The sequence below is a fragment of the Aquarana catesbeiana genome, linkage group LG11, assembly GCF_042186555.1.
Source record: "Aquarana catesbeiana isolate 2022-GZ linkage group LG11, ASM4218655v1, whole genome shotgun sequence".
Taxonomy (NCBI): Eukaryota; Metazoa; Chordata; class Amphibia; order Anura; family Ranidae; genus Aquarana; species Aquarana catesbeiana.
Window position 1 is genome coordinate 184,167,140 of NC_133334.1, and position 12,278 is coordinate 184,179,417.

Sequence of the window (12,278 nt, forward strand, 5' to 3'; positions counted from 1 at the left end):
CACCTCACCTTCCCAATCCAAATGCAGTAAGCCAGCTGCATGAGAGGCATTTTCCGTATGTCTTCCCGAGTACCCCTACCCAACAAGCCCCCGAAAGAAAATGTGTCAGTAGAAAGCGCGAATATAGGCGTGACACCCGCTATTTTTGTCCCTCCTGTCCTGACAATCCTGGTCTTTGCATTGGTGAATGTTTTGAACGCTACCATATACTAGTGGAGTATTGGCGTAGGGTAGAGCACTGACTAGGACACACTTTCACGGGGTCTCCCAAGGTGCCATCACATTTTGAGACACCCGAACCCTTGAACCGAACTGTTAGTTACAAATAAAAGTATAAAAAAAAAATATATATAAAATAAAAAAAACAAAAAAATAGTTGTAGTTTTTGTTCTCTCTCTCTCGCTCAATTCTCTCTATTGTTCTGCTCTTTTTTTACTGTATTCTATTCTGCAATGTTTTATTGTTAACCATTTTTTTGTTTTCAGGTACGCCATTCAGCTGCAGCGCGGATTTATTTATCTTGACAGCAACAGCGTTTGCTCCCACGATACATAAAGCCGTGACTCCAGCGCTGTCGGAGGTGATTTCACCACCACAGTTAAAAAAAAGAGAATATATGCCTAAGCATGGGGGCAGCAGGGGTGGAGGAGCGATTTGCTCCAAACTTTTGGGGCGGATGCCCCATGCTTCGTCATATATATATATTTTAGGCACAAGTTGCGTTTAAAAAATGTTTTCTTTTTTACTTTTTTTTTTTATTTTTTTTTTATTGTATTTGCTTTGCAGGTATGGTAATTCTTACTGTTGTACTGTAATGTTACTTTGTTTTATTGTTAATCATCATTTGCTTAGCAGGTACGCCATTCAGCTGCAGCACGGATTTATTTATCTTGACAGCAACAGCGTTTGCTCCCATGATACATAAAGCCGTGACTGTAGGAGGTGATTTCACCACCCCAGTTAAAAACAAAATGGTGCATTTATGCCCGTCATTAGAAGTGGGTGGATGAAGGGAGGTATTCTAATGGTAGGCATACCCAACGATCAATCTTTTTTTAGTTCAGCCCACAGGCTGCATGAAAAAAAAAAAATTACAATATATGCCCAACAAGAACAGGAACGTACTGGTATGTTGCTGGACTTTGAGTGGTTATACCAGAATTATGCCTGTGGGTTTAGGTATCATCTTGGTATCATTCTTTTCAGCCAGCAGTCGGCTTTCATGTAAAAGCAATCCTAGTGGCTAATTGGCCTCTAGACTGCTTTTACAAGCTGTGGGAGTGAATGTCCCCCCACCCCAAGCTTGGGGTGTCTACTTTCCAAAATGGGGTGCGTTTGTGCCATCTTGGCATTTTATGGCCTTCAAAATTGTGATAGGTAGTAAGGAGTGAAATCAGAAATGTACGCCCTTAGAAATCTTAATCTTAAATCTTAATTAGTGTACTGACTGGGAGTAGAGAGGGATCGTTGTTCCTGATCACTAGGAACAGCAGATCTCTCTCTACTTCCCTGTCAGAAAGGGAATCTGTCTATTTACATTGACCGATCCCTGTTATGGCTCTGAGGAGGTGGCTGATGGATATCGCGGGCGTGCACGCGCCCAATATAGCCCTTAAAGCGGCCGCCATACAGCTACGGCGATTTGCGCAGGGGGGCCAGCCTTTTTTGAAATGCATTTTTCTGGATATATTTGTTGTTCTGTCTCTCATTGTTAAATTAAACCTACCATTGAAATTATAGACTGATCATTTCTTTGTCAGTGAGCAAACGTACAAAATCAGCAGGGGATTGAATACTTTTTCCCTCACTGTATATTAGGCTACAGACTCTGCTCCAACTGCAAACTTGCACAGCCATAATAAAATGGTAACAGACTTGACAGCAATTAGCTGAGTTCCTAAAGATCTTGCTGATATATCTCAGTGCTAGGATGCAAAAACACTGTAAAGCATATAAACAGTGCACTCATGATGCTGCGACTCCTCCTTGCCCCATTGTAACTCACAGATGCTGGTCTGTGACAGTGTTTGTAGCAGCCTGCTGCTGAAATGCTGTGTATGTTAGGCTGCAGACTGTTCCAGAAAACCAACTGAGATTATACCCAGCCATAGGACAGTTCAGATGCTCCAGGCTTTCAGTTGGGGGATCCATTTCTAAAAATTTGCTATCCAGCTTTTTCTTTGCCTTGAATACTTGGGTCTAGCCCTGGACACATTCAAAGCAAAGGTTTTCCTTGCAGAAAAGAAAATGTATTTTTCAAGCAAGCTCATGCTTGATATTGAAGATCAAAGATTCATCCCTCAATAAGCTTCCCCATGTGAGTTCTAAGCCTCATGGTTGCACCATTCAAGGCTGTATGGTTTGCCTAATTTTATTTGAGACCTCTTCCAAAACAGCATGTTGTCGACCTGGAACAAACATTCTCATCCTCGCAACCTACCTTTGCCCCTTTACAGCCAAGCAAGGAATTCCATAACTTGGTGGATCTCCAGCCCAGCCTTAATAGTAGAGAAGTGTTTCCTTATAACTGAAAAGTGATTACAGATGCCAGTCTTAAGCTGGAGAGGAGTGTTCCAGTCCCTCACAATCCAGGAAATATGGTCACACCTGGAACTTAGAACAATAAAAATGGGTCTGCAACTGGACCCCCACAATCATGGTGTTGTCAGATAATACCACGGCTGTGGATTAAAGTAGAACTTCACCCAAAAAGGGAAGTTTCATTCCATGGTTTTGACAGGTACCCACTCCCCCACTTCATGTCGGATTGCCTCCCCCCTCATCCTCCGCAGCCTTCCCAGAAAGCAGTAGGACCAAGCAGATAGCGCAGAACAGCCGTCTGTGAAGCCGCAAACAGTCAAAGCTGGCTGTCCACAGTTAATGTGTCAGCACCAGGGCCCGAAGCCTGGTGAGGACAGCGCTGGACCCTGGTATAGATGAGTGTATGTTTTATTAACTGCTTCCAGCCCAAGCCAATTCTGGCATTCATCTCATACATGTAAAAATCATAATTTTTTTGCTAGAAAATTATTCAGAACCCCCAAACAATATATATGTTTTAGCAGAAATTGTAAAAATAATAATAATGGCGGTCGTTGCAAATTTTTATGTCATACGGTACTTGCACAGAAATTCTTTAAACTCATGTTTTTTTGTTTTTTTTGTTTTTTTTTATAATGTGAAAGATGATTTTACTCTGAATAAATAGATACCTAACATGTCATCTTAAAAATTGCAGAAATGTGGAATGACGCCAAACTTCGGTACTTAAAAATCTCCATAGGCGACGCTTTAAATTTTTTTACAGGTTACCTGTTTGGAGTTGGAGGTCTTGGGCCAGAATTATTGCTCTCGCTCTAACGTTTGCAGCGATACCTCACTTGTGGTCAATGCCATTTACATATGCGGGCACGACATACATAAGCGTTCACTAATGCATACAGGGGCGCTTTCTTTTTTTTTTTTTTTTTTTATTATATATTTTTTTTTTACTTTCCCTTTAAACTTATTCTCTTTTTTTGTAATCACTTTTATTCCTATTTCAAGAATGGAAGCATCCCTTGTAATAAGAATAGTGCATGACAGGTCCTCTTTATAGACTTTAAGACCCCGCATCTCTCCTCTAAGCTGGAAAGCCTGAGATTAAAAAAAAATAAAAATCTCAGCCTTTCCAGCTAAAATCACGGCAGTGTTTACATCTGCCGAGTTCAGAAGTGACGTCATAACATCACGCCTGGCCTCTGAAGGTCATAGAGATGGCCAGGGACAATCTGGTCCTCGGTCAGCTTTATAGTAAACTGCCTGTCGTATCATTCTCTTGCTCGCCAATCACACAGGCTAAACAGCCGCTATTATTTTTACTTTGCAGGGAATCGCTGGCAGAAAAAAAAGATATCTGAATGATGCCTGCAACTGCAGGCATTCAGATATCTTCACTAAAAGTCCAGGACATCATATGAAGACCTTGTGCGGGAAGTGGTTAAAAGTCAGCTATAGTTTTTGTAGCTGCTGACGTTTAATTTTTCTAAAGACGACTGAAGAGCCGCTTTAAATTAAGCGCACCAGGAATCATGCAGCCTTAAAGAAAGCAAGCCAAATAATCTCAAGGACAAAAAATCATTGTCAGGCGATCCACATCCCAGGAGTGGACAACTAGAATGAAGACTGCCTCAGCTGCAGCCACCTGGATTAAAAGTAATAGACCCTTCACCCAGACATCTTTGATCTGCTATGTTAGAAATGATGTTCTCTGAATGTAGACATCCTGTGTGTTGCTTGCTACAAAACTGAGGATTCATAAAGTGGGGTAGAGTTATACAGGTTTGTCCTAGAAAGCTTTGCCAATGTCGCCTGAAGATATGAGCCTATAACCCAGGGTCTATAAATACTTTGCCAGTGTCCTGCACTGTACTCCAAGATATGGAATTTACAGGCAATCAAAATGCTTTTTTCCCCACATTGTTAGCTTTAGAGGTTGTACCCATGCCCTGCTGATGTGTGTTGGGCTAGCTTGGAATGTTTATGATAGCACTGGGCTCTGCGTTGTGGCAATGTTCAGACCTTTGAGTCCTGTTAGCTGAGGAAATTGTCATTGTAAAGGAAATAAAAAACTCTATACTCACCTGTTTTGTGTGGCCCCAAACCACCTCTTCTTCTTCTAGCGCTCCTAGCTCTTTGTCCAGCGCTCCCATGGGAAGCCACTTCCCAAGGGGGCATCTGTGTATTCCATTGACACAGGCAGCAGGATTTGGGCCATCCCCCCCGCTCCCTTGTCACTGGCTTTGATTGACAGCAGCAGGAGCCAAAGCTCCCGCTGCCCCAGCAAAGCAAGTGAATCACAGACGTGAGGGGAGAGAAGAGCTGCAGACATGCACAGCGCTGAGGTGGAGGACATCCTGCAGGAGCCTGAGATTGCTATTGCAGGTGCAATTCTCTGTTAGGGTCTTGTGAAAAAAATGTTTTTTCCTGCACAAATATGTGCATTTATTTTTCAGAAAGCTGATCCTTTCAAAAAGAAGCAAAAGCTGGGTATGCATTTACATTTTTTTTTGTTGTTGTTCAACTAGCACTAATTCAGGGAGGGCAGCACCTCTGGCAGTGTATAGTGATCAGAAGTCTAAAGCATTTTTCAGAAATGAATAAAGGCCGATGATAAAAAAAAAAAAGTTTCTTGCCAGCTCCAGGCTTTAGCTTCACTTTTCTGTGATGAAGGTCCCTTCTATGTGATGGTGGCTGTAATAAAGTATTTTTTAAAAAAAAGCAATAAGACAAAAATACACAAGCACATTCCTTGCAAGATCAACAGGTATTTTTCTGTACTTTCAGAAAATGTAGTAAACCTGAAAAAATTAAACTTATGCAATCCACCACATTTAAAGTGGTTGTAAACTCAGAGATTACTGGCAGCCCCTCTGTTCTACCAAGCCATTCTGCACTATGTACATGTTTGTATAAAATTATGCCTCTAAATACCTTATTTCAGCTAGTTTCTGGCTGGTAACGTGGCCTCTGGCCACTCTTCTCCCCCGATCTAAGGGCTACAGCAGAAGGGGCCGAGATCACCCCTCTGACGTCAGCCAGGAGGTCACGTGACTGCTGTGCGCTCAGCCCCTCCCAATGTAGCCCTTAGATCAGAAGAGGAGAGGCATAATTGTATACAAACGTACACGGTGTAGTATAGCTTGGTAGAACAGAGGGGCTGCCAGTAATCTCTAACTTTCTGCCAGCTACTAATAGCGGCAGGAGGGGAGGGATGGGGAAGAGATTGGCTCACACACAGGAGCTGGGAGAGAGGAGAGCAACAGGAGGACGGAAACACTCAACCTGAACACGGTATCATGGATCAGCAGCCATGATTACTCTGCTCAGGACACAAAGGGAATGCAGGAATAGGCAGGATCAACCAGTTATTTTACAGCATAGAAAGGGACAGATTAGACCGCACAAGCACCTGCTATAAGAACAGGATCTTTTTTTTCTTCTTTTTAACCTCTTTAGGGACTGATGAGCTGATTATATATATATATATATATATATATATATATATATATATATATATATATATATATATATATTTTGAAGTTGGGTAAGGTTTTATGCTTACATTTTATTGTATTTTGCATGCACGTATTAAATATTTACCTGTGTTCTTGTAATTAAAGTTGTTCAGCAATGTACTTTTTTTTTTTTTTTTTTCTTTAGAATACAATGTCAAGACATTCAGATAATTGCACTGGTCCTGATGGTACTGAAGGTGAAAATGGAGGGGATGGGGAGGCAATACACAAGAAAGGCAAACGTGGGCGAAAAAGGAAAATGCGTTCCAAGAAGGAAGGTTCAACTGATAGTGGTAAGAATCAGTCAAGCCAATTTATAGTTGTAAACTGTTTCTACATTTTAACATGGTGAAGATAATATATAGTTTATTAACTGTAACCAAGCAAACTTTTTAGTTTTTATCTGGTGAGCAGCTCACGTCTAACCATTTGATTGGTATGTAGTTGCCAACATTATAGGACTGCTATTGCAGAACTACTTGTTTTCTTATAACTGCGTGTGATTAGCCTTTACTTATGTTCTTCATTCACTTGCCCACACCACTATGTTCTCTGCCTTATTCTCCGTGTTTCAAGTCACCCATCTCCACCCGTTGGACGGCCGCTTATAATGTAAGTCACCATCATCTTCCGCTTTAAGCATTTACTTTTTTTTTCCCCATTGGACAACTTCTGATGAGCTGGATTTTACACTACACAGTGCATTTGCCACAGGCTGTTACCTGTAAAGAAGACCAAATACTTCTGTCTGTGCCACTAAATGTTGCTGTCCGAAATAAGGGGGTATTTCACATGCAGTTGTGACAAACGAAGTGTCCTTCTTGGAAGATATACCCTCACTCCCTGTCCTGGGGATATCTTTACAATCTTGGACTTTCCATCACTTTCTGTTTTTGACAGTGGTAACCTTGACAGAGAGGGAAGCCTTGACCACAGTCGTGGAGATGGAAAATTTCCTGGACATTTTGAAGCCATGATGAATAACCTTTTTTACCCCCCAAAAAAAAGGAAATTATTGAAAATCAAATTCAGTGTTGAGTAGATGAAAGTTATTTTGTTACATTGGGAACATTAAATTCAGTGTATATAAAAGTAGGGATGCACTGATACCATTCATTCAAAAATCAGCAGGAAAATAATAATGAAATGGAGAATAAGGAGTTAGTGTTACTAAACCCACAACAGTAAAATCAGTCTGTATATGCAGTAAAGCATGCTTGTTATACTCACGACAGAACCTAAGGGGTTAAGCCTCTGCATTGTGTAAAAAGTATGCTTGATCTTGTATGCACAGATCCTCCCCTCTGCACTGTCCCCACTGGAGAAGTGTGGATAAGACAGAGCCTTTGGAGTCAGGCTGCCCATGCTCAGCTTGGTGTATTACAGGAGAGGTTTTTTTTTTTTCTTGGGAGAGGGCATGTGAGATCAGCACTGTCCAGACAGTGTCAGGAGCCCTGGAGCCTCATAGGGCAGCTCAGTGCAACGTGAAAACTCCTACAAATTTCACCAGGAACTGATAGAAATCACAAGACTGCTATACTGTATACTGCTGATGAGAAAAGGTATTTAGCCGTTTATATTTCCTAAAATAATTGCATTTCTGTGTACTGTGGGAGACCAGATATAGTGAATGGAGTGCACTTTAAGACGGGGGGGTGGGTGCTGCCCCCATGTTGATGGGGACAAGGGCCTCTTCCCGACAACCCTGGCCAGTGGTTGTCAGGGTCTGCGGGTGGGGGGCTTATCCGAGTCTGGAAACCCCCTTTATCAAGGGGGCCCCCAGATCTCGGGCCCCCCCCAAATATGTGAATGGGTATCATACCCCTACCCATTCACCAAAAAAACAGTGAATAGTGTAAAAAAAACAAGAGCAGATTTTTGACTAGTTCTTTATTAATAGCTCTGAGCTGTCTTCTCCCACATCCGTCTGTCTTCTTCTGCGGCAGTCGTCTCTCCCTCTGCTGTTTTCTTTCTCGCTGCCAGGTACTCGCTAAAAAAAAACTGCTGTTCTGTGGCTGTCTTCCTCCGTTGTGGTGTTGCTCCCTGTCTGGCATCTGTGACGTCACAAGGGCGGGCTCCCTGGGGGACGTCATCTGATGGTAATGCCCCATGACTTTTGACAGATGCCAGACAGCGAGCGACAACACAACGGAGGAAGACAGCCACAGAACAGCGGCTTTTTTTTTTAGCGGGTAACTGGCACCGGGAGAAGACTGAGGCGGGAGTGACGGCACCGGGAGAAGACTGAGGCGGGAGTGACGGCACCGGGAGAAGACTGAGGCGGGAGTGACGGCACCGGGAGAAGACTGAGGCGGGAGTGACGGCACCGGGAGAAGACTGAGGCGGGAGTGACGGCACCGGGAGAAGACTGAGGCGGGAGTGACGGCACCGGGAGAAGACTGAGGCGGGAGTGACGGCACCGGGAGAAGACTGAGGCGGGAGTGACGGCACCGGGAGAAGACTGAGGCGGGAGTGACGGCACCGGGAGAAGACTGAGGCGGGAGTGACGGCACCGGGAGAAGACTGAGGCGGGAGTGACGGCACCGGGAGAAGAAGACTGAGGCGGGAGTGACGGCATCGGGAGAAGAAGACTGAGGCGGGAGAGACGCTCATCCCCCTCCCTTTCCTGACCTGTCAGGCTGCATGCTCGGAGAACGGTCTGGTTCATTTGACATTTGTCTGTGATAATCTGTGTATATCTGTCCACATGGCTGAAAGATTATACAGCTGCGAGAATGCTCTCCAGATACTCCAGAGCAGGGATCCTCAAACTATGGCCCTCCAGCTGTTGCAGAACTACACATCCCATGAGGCATTCTAAAACTGACATTCACAGACATTTCTAGGCATGATGGGAATTGTAGTTCCTGAACAACTGGAGGGCCATAGTTTGAAGACCCCTGCTCCAGAGTATGTCGGACGAGAGTAGCGGGGACCTCTCTCCTTGTCAGACTTGGATAGCGACTATGAGCCAGTAGAAAGCAGTGGCTCTAAAATGGAAACTGAGGAGGATAGAATCCTAACAAAGAGGCTCTGGAGAAATGAGCAGACACAGGCATCCACCAGCAGCACTCCAGGATAATATGCAGGCATCCACCAGCAGCGCAGCACTCCAGGATAGGCAGGCATCCACCAGCAGTTCTGCAACCTTCCTAGAGGATAAGCCAAATGCTAGCAACGGGGCATCCCATCCACAACGAGGCAGGGCCCATTCTAGCCTCCCAGACCACCTACTGTATCCACCCTGGCTGCCCGATACGTCAGTAGAACCTGTAATTCCCCTTTTTACAGTGCAGCTAGGCCCTCCGATACAGTCGGAAAATGTAACCCCAATTTATTTCACTTATTTTTTACTGATCTCCTAAATTACATCGTGGAGCAGTATAATCTATACGCCAGCCAACAATCTAAATTCTTCATATGCCCGCCCTTTTGTTTGGAAACCCCTCACCATGGAAGAATTTAAAATTTTCCTTGGCCTAACCCTCAACATGGGGCTGACAAAAAAAAATTCATTCCTACTGGTCTACCCAACCTATCCACCACATGCCAGTCTACTCGTCTTTGATGCCGAGAACACGTTACGAGATAATGAGGTTTTTACATTTCAACAATGCCCAATGCCTCCCTCAAAATCATCCCGATTTATGATAAATTATTCAAAATCGGCCCCTAATCAATTTTTTTTTGCTCCAGCTTCAAGCAGATGTTTACCCCTGATATAAATATTTGTGTGGACGAATCCCTAGTACACTGCACCATAAGTCTTGGCATAAAGCAATACCTCCCCAGTAAAAGAGCCAGACGTGGGATCAAATTTTACAAGGTATGCGACAGGACCACGGGCTACACATTCGATTTTAAAATTTGAGGGAAAAGACAGACAGCTAAACCCCCCTGTATGCCCTACCTACATGGGAACAAGTGGAAAAATTGTCTAGCAGCTGATCGAACCATTGCTTGGGAAAGGTTACCACCTATATGTAGGCAATTTCTACACGAGTCTCCCACTTTTCCGCTGTCTGTACCTAAAGAAGACTGTGGCCTGTGGGACAGCACGGACCAACCGCAAGGGCTTCCCACAGAGATTGGTCGCCAAGAAATTGAAACGGGGAAATGGCCAGTATGCGGAATGAAGAGGTACTAGCCCTGAAGTAGAGAGATAAAAGAAGAGATGTCTACATCCTTTCCACAATGCATGATGACACCTTGGTGGAACTGCAGAGAAGAGGAGGTCCCATCCAGAAGCCAAAATGCGTGCATGACAACTAACCTTTACATGGGGGTCTGGATATGAACAACCAGCTGATTCAGCCCTACTTGGCCACCAGGAGATCACGGTTTTGGTACAAGAAAGTCGCCATTTATTTGATGCAACTAGCCCTGTTCAGTTCGTATGTTTTTTTTTCGAAGTGCACCCAAAGTTCCCTAACTTATCTAAAATTTCAGGAAGACATTATCACAGACCTTCTCTATCCCCGTGGCCAAGCTCCAAACTAATTTGCTCCGATACATTAGCCAGACTCAATGAAAGGCACTTTCCCGAAATCCTCCCTCCTAACCAAACAGGTCACAAACACCCAAAAAAAGTGTGTGTGTTCAAGTAGAAGATTTCGCTGTGACACCTGATACTACTGTCCCCAATGTCCCTCCCAGCCAGCTTCTGTAGAAATGCACTGTATGGCACTGTAGAAAAATTTTCCAAACTGTAGAAGTTGGTCTCACCATTTTCCTGCAGGAAAAAAAAACAAATTTACTGACCTGACTATTCTAAGTTATAGGTTATAAAGAAAAACTAATTTAACAAATTTACCCTCTTACCTGTCAATTAAGGCCTGAGAGGACAAACTATTATCAACTGTATCCCAACAATCGCCCAGCTGTAGGAGGTACAAGATGGAGCCCACAAGCAAACTAAACTGGATCATTTTTGCTGCAGTGCCCCCTAATGGCAGTCATGCTTAGTTCTCTTGTTTATGAACTGCATTGAGAAGTACCATGTTACTTGAATATTGTATTCCAGGATTTAACTGACTTCAGCTGAGAGAACGTGCTTTAAAACTTTACAAGTCTCAGAAGTCTTTCAATAAGGTCTTCATGTTATATAGTTTGAATACCATGTCATATATTTATCATTGCAAAAGCACATATTCCACATGCCTTTATTTTCTTTATCTTCCAGGACAGCTTACATGAGAGAGAGAGAGAGAGATGGGCTTCTCCCTCCAGGAAAAACATAATTCACGTTTTCATTAAAAGCCTTGGCATGCTCCCAAGTTCTCAGTTTTCATGTGTTTCCTCCAGCCAGATAGGAGACAACCCCAGTTTGTTTTTTGCTATCAGGCGTGCAGCGGCCTCCGGAGTATGGTCTTTTTTTTTTTTTTTTTTTACAAGGCAGGGGCTTTGGAGGTATGACCTCTACTAGGATCACTTTACTGTGGTTACTTGCTGAGGGGTTTCTCAGCTAGCTGTCCCAAGCAACCCACACAGGGTAGAGGGGATTGCTGCCTGGTGGTTATCAGTAACCAGAGGGTATCTCCCTGAGGAGTGGAGCACCCTAACTCAGCAAGGTATGGCTGAAGTTCTGGCAGGGGGACTTAACCTCAATGGCCAAGCTTTGAGGGCTCCCATACAAAGGAAACCACCGATTTGCAACAGAGAAGACATCAGTGTTAGAGAGTGTTGCCAACAAGAAAAAGGGCTTTCCCGTGTCAAGCAAGCAGACTGGGAGGAAGTTTTTCTTTCCAACAGAAAGTGCCAGAATAAGGGAACCAAACAGAACCAGAAGGTGGCTAGTCTTTCAAAAAGGGAAGTAAAAGGGGGGTCCTTTTTAATCCCGGTAATCCCATCGACTAGTATATGCTGTCAATTATTTGGTGGTCTGTCGGATCATCATCCTTTATTGATAACCTTTTCTTTGGCAACCAGGATTGGAGGAAGTGCATGGTAGCTATCGCCTGGTTGGTTACAGATAGAGCAGGTGACACAAAAGGTACAAACATCTATGTCTGAGTTCTGGGATGACAACTCATCCTCTGCTGCAGACACAGTGGTTTGGGACACCTTCAAGGCTGTGATGAAGGTGACATATATCGGCCATTAAGGTAGTGCCTAAGGACCATATTGCAGAAAGGGAGAATTTTCAAACTGAGGAACGTAGGCTAGAGGTGGAATATGCAGCTGGCCCTGGGGATGCCAGTTTTGCATCCCTAGAGGGGGCTA

At 43.9% G+C, this 12,278-nt stretch overlaps 1 protein-coding gene across 2 annotated transcripts in view; it reads left to right on the plus strand.

The window, feature by feature from the left end:
* CTCF (CCCTC-binding factor) overlaps window positions 1-12,278 on the plus strand; it is a 445,740-nt gene that overhangs the window by 376,475 nt on the left and 56,987 nt on the right. For both annotated transcript variants that reach the window (XM_073605105.1, XM_073605104.1), the window contains exon 9: window positions 6,202-6,349. In XM_073605105.1, coding sequence (XP_073461206.1) covers window positions 6,202-6,349 — 148 coding nt within the window. The remainder of the gene's footprint in view (window positions 1-6,201; window positions 6,350-12,278) is intronic.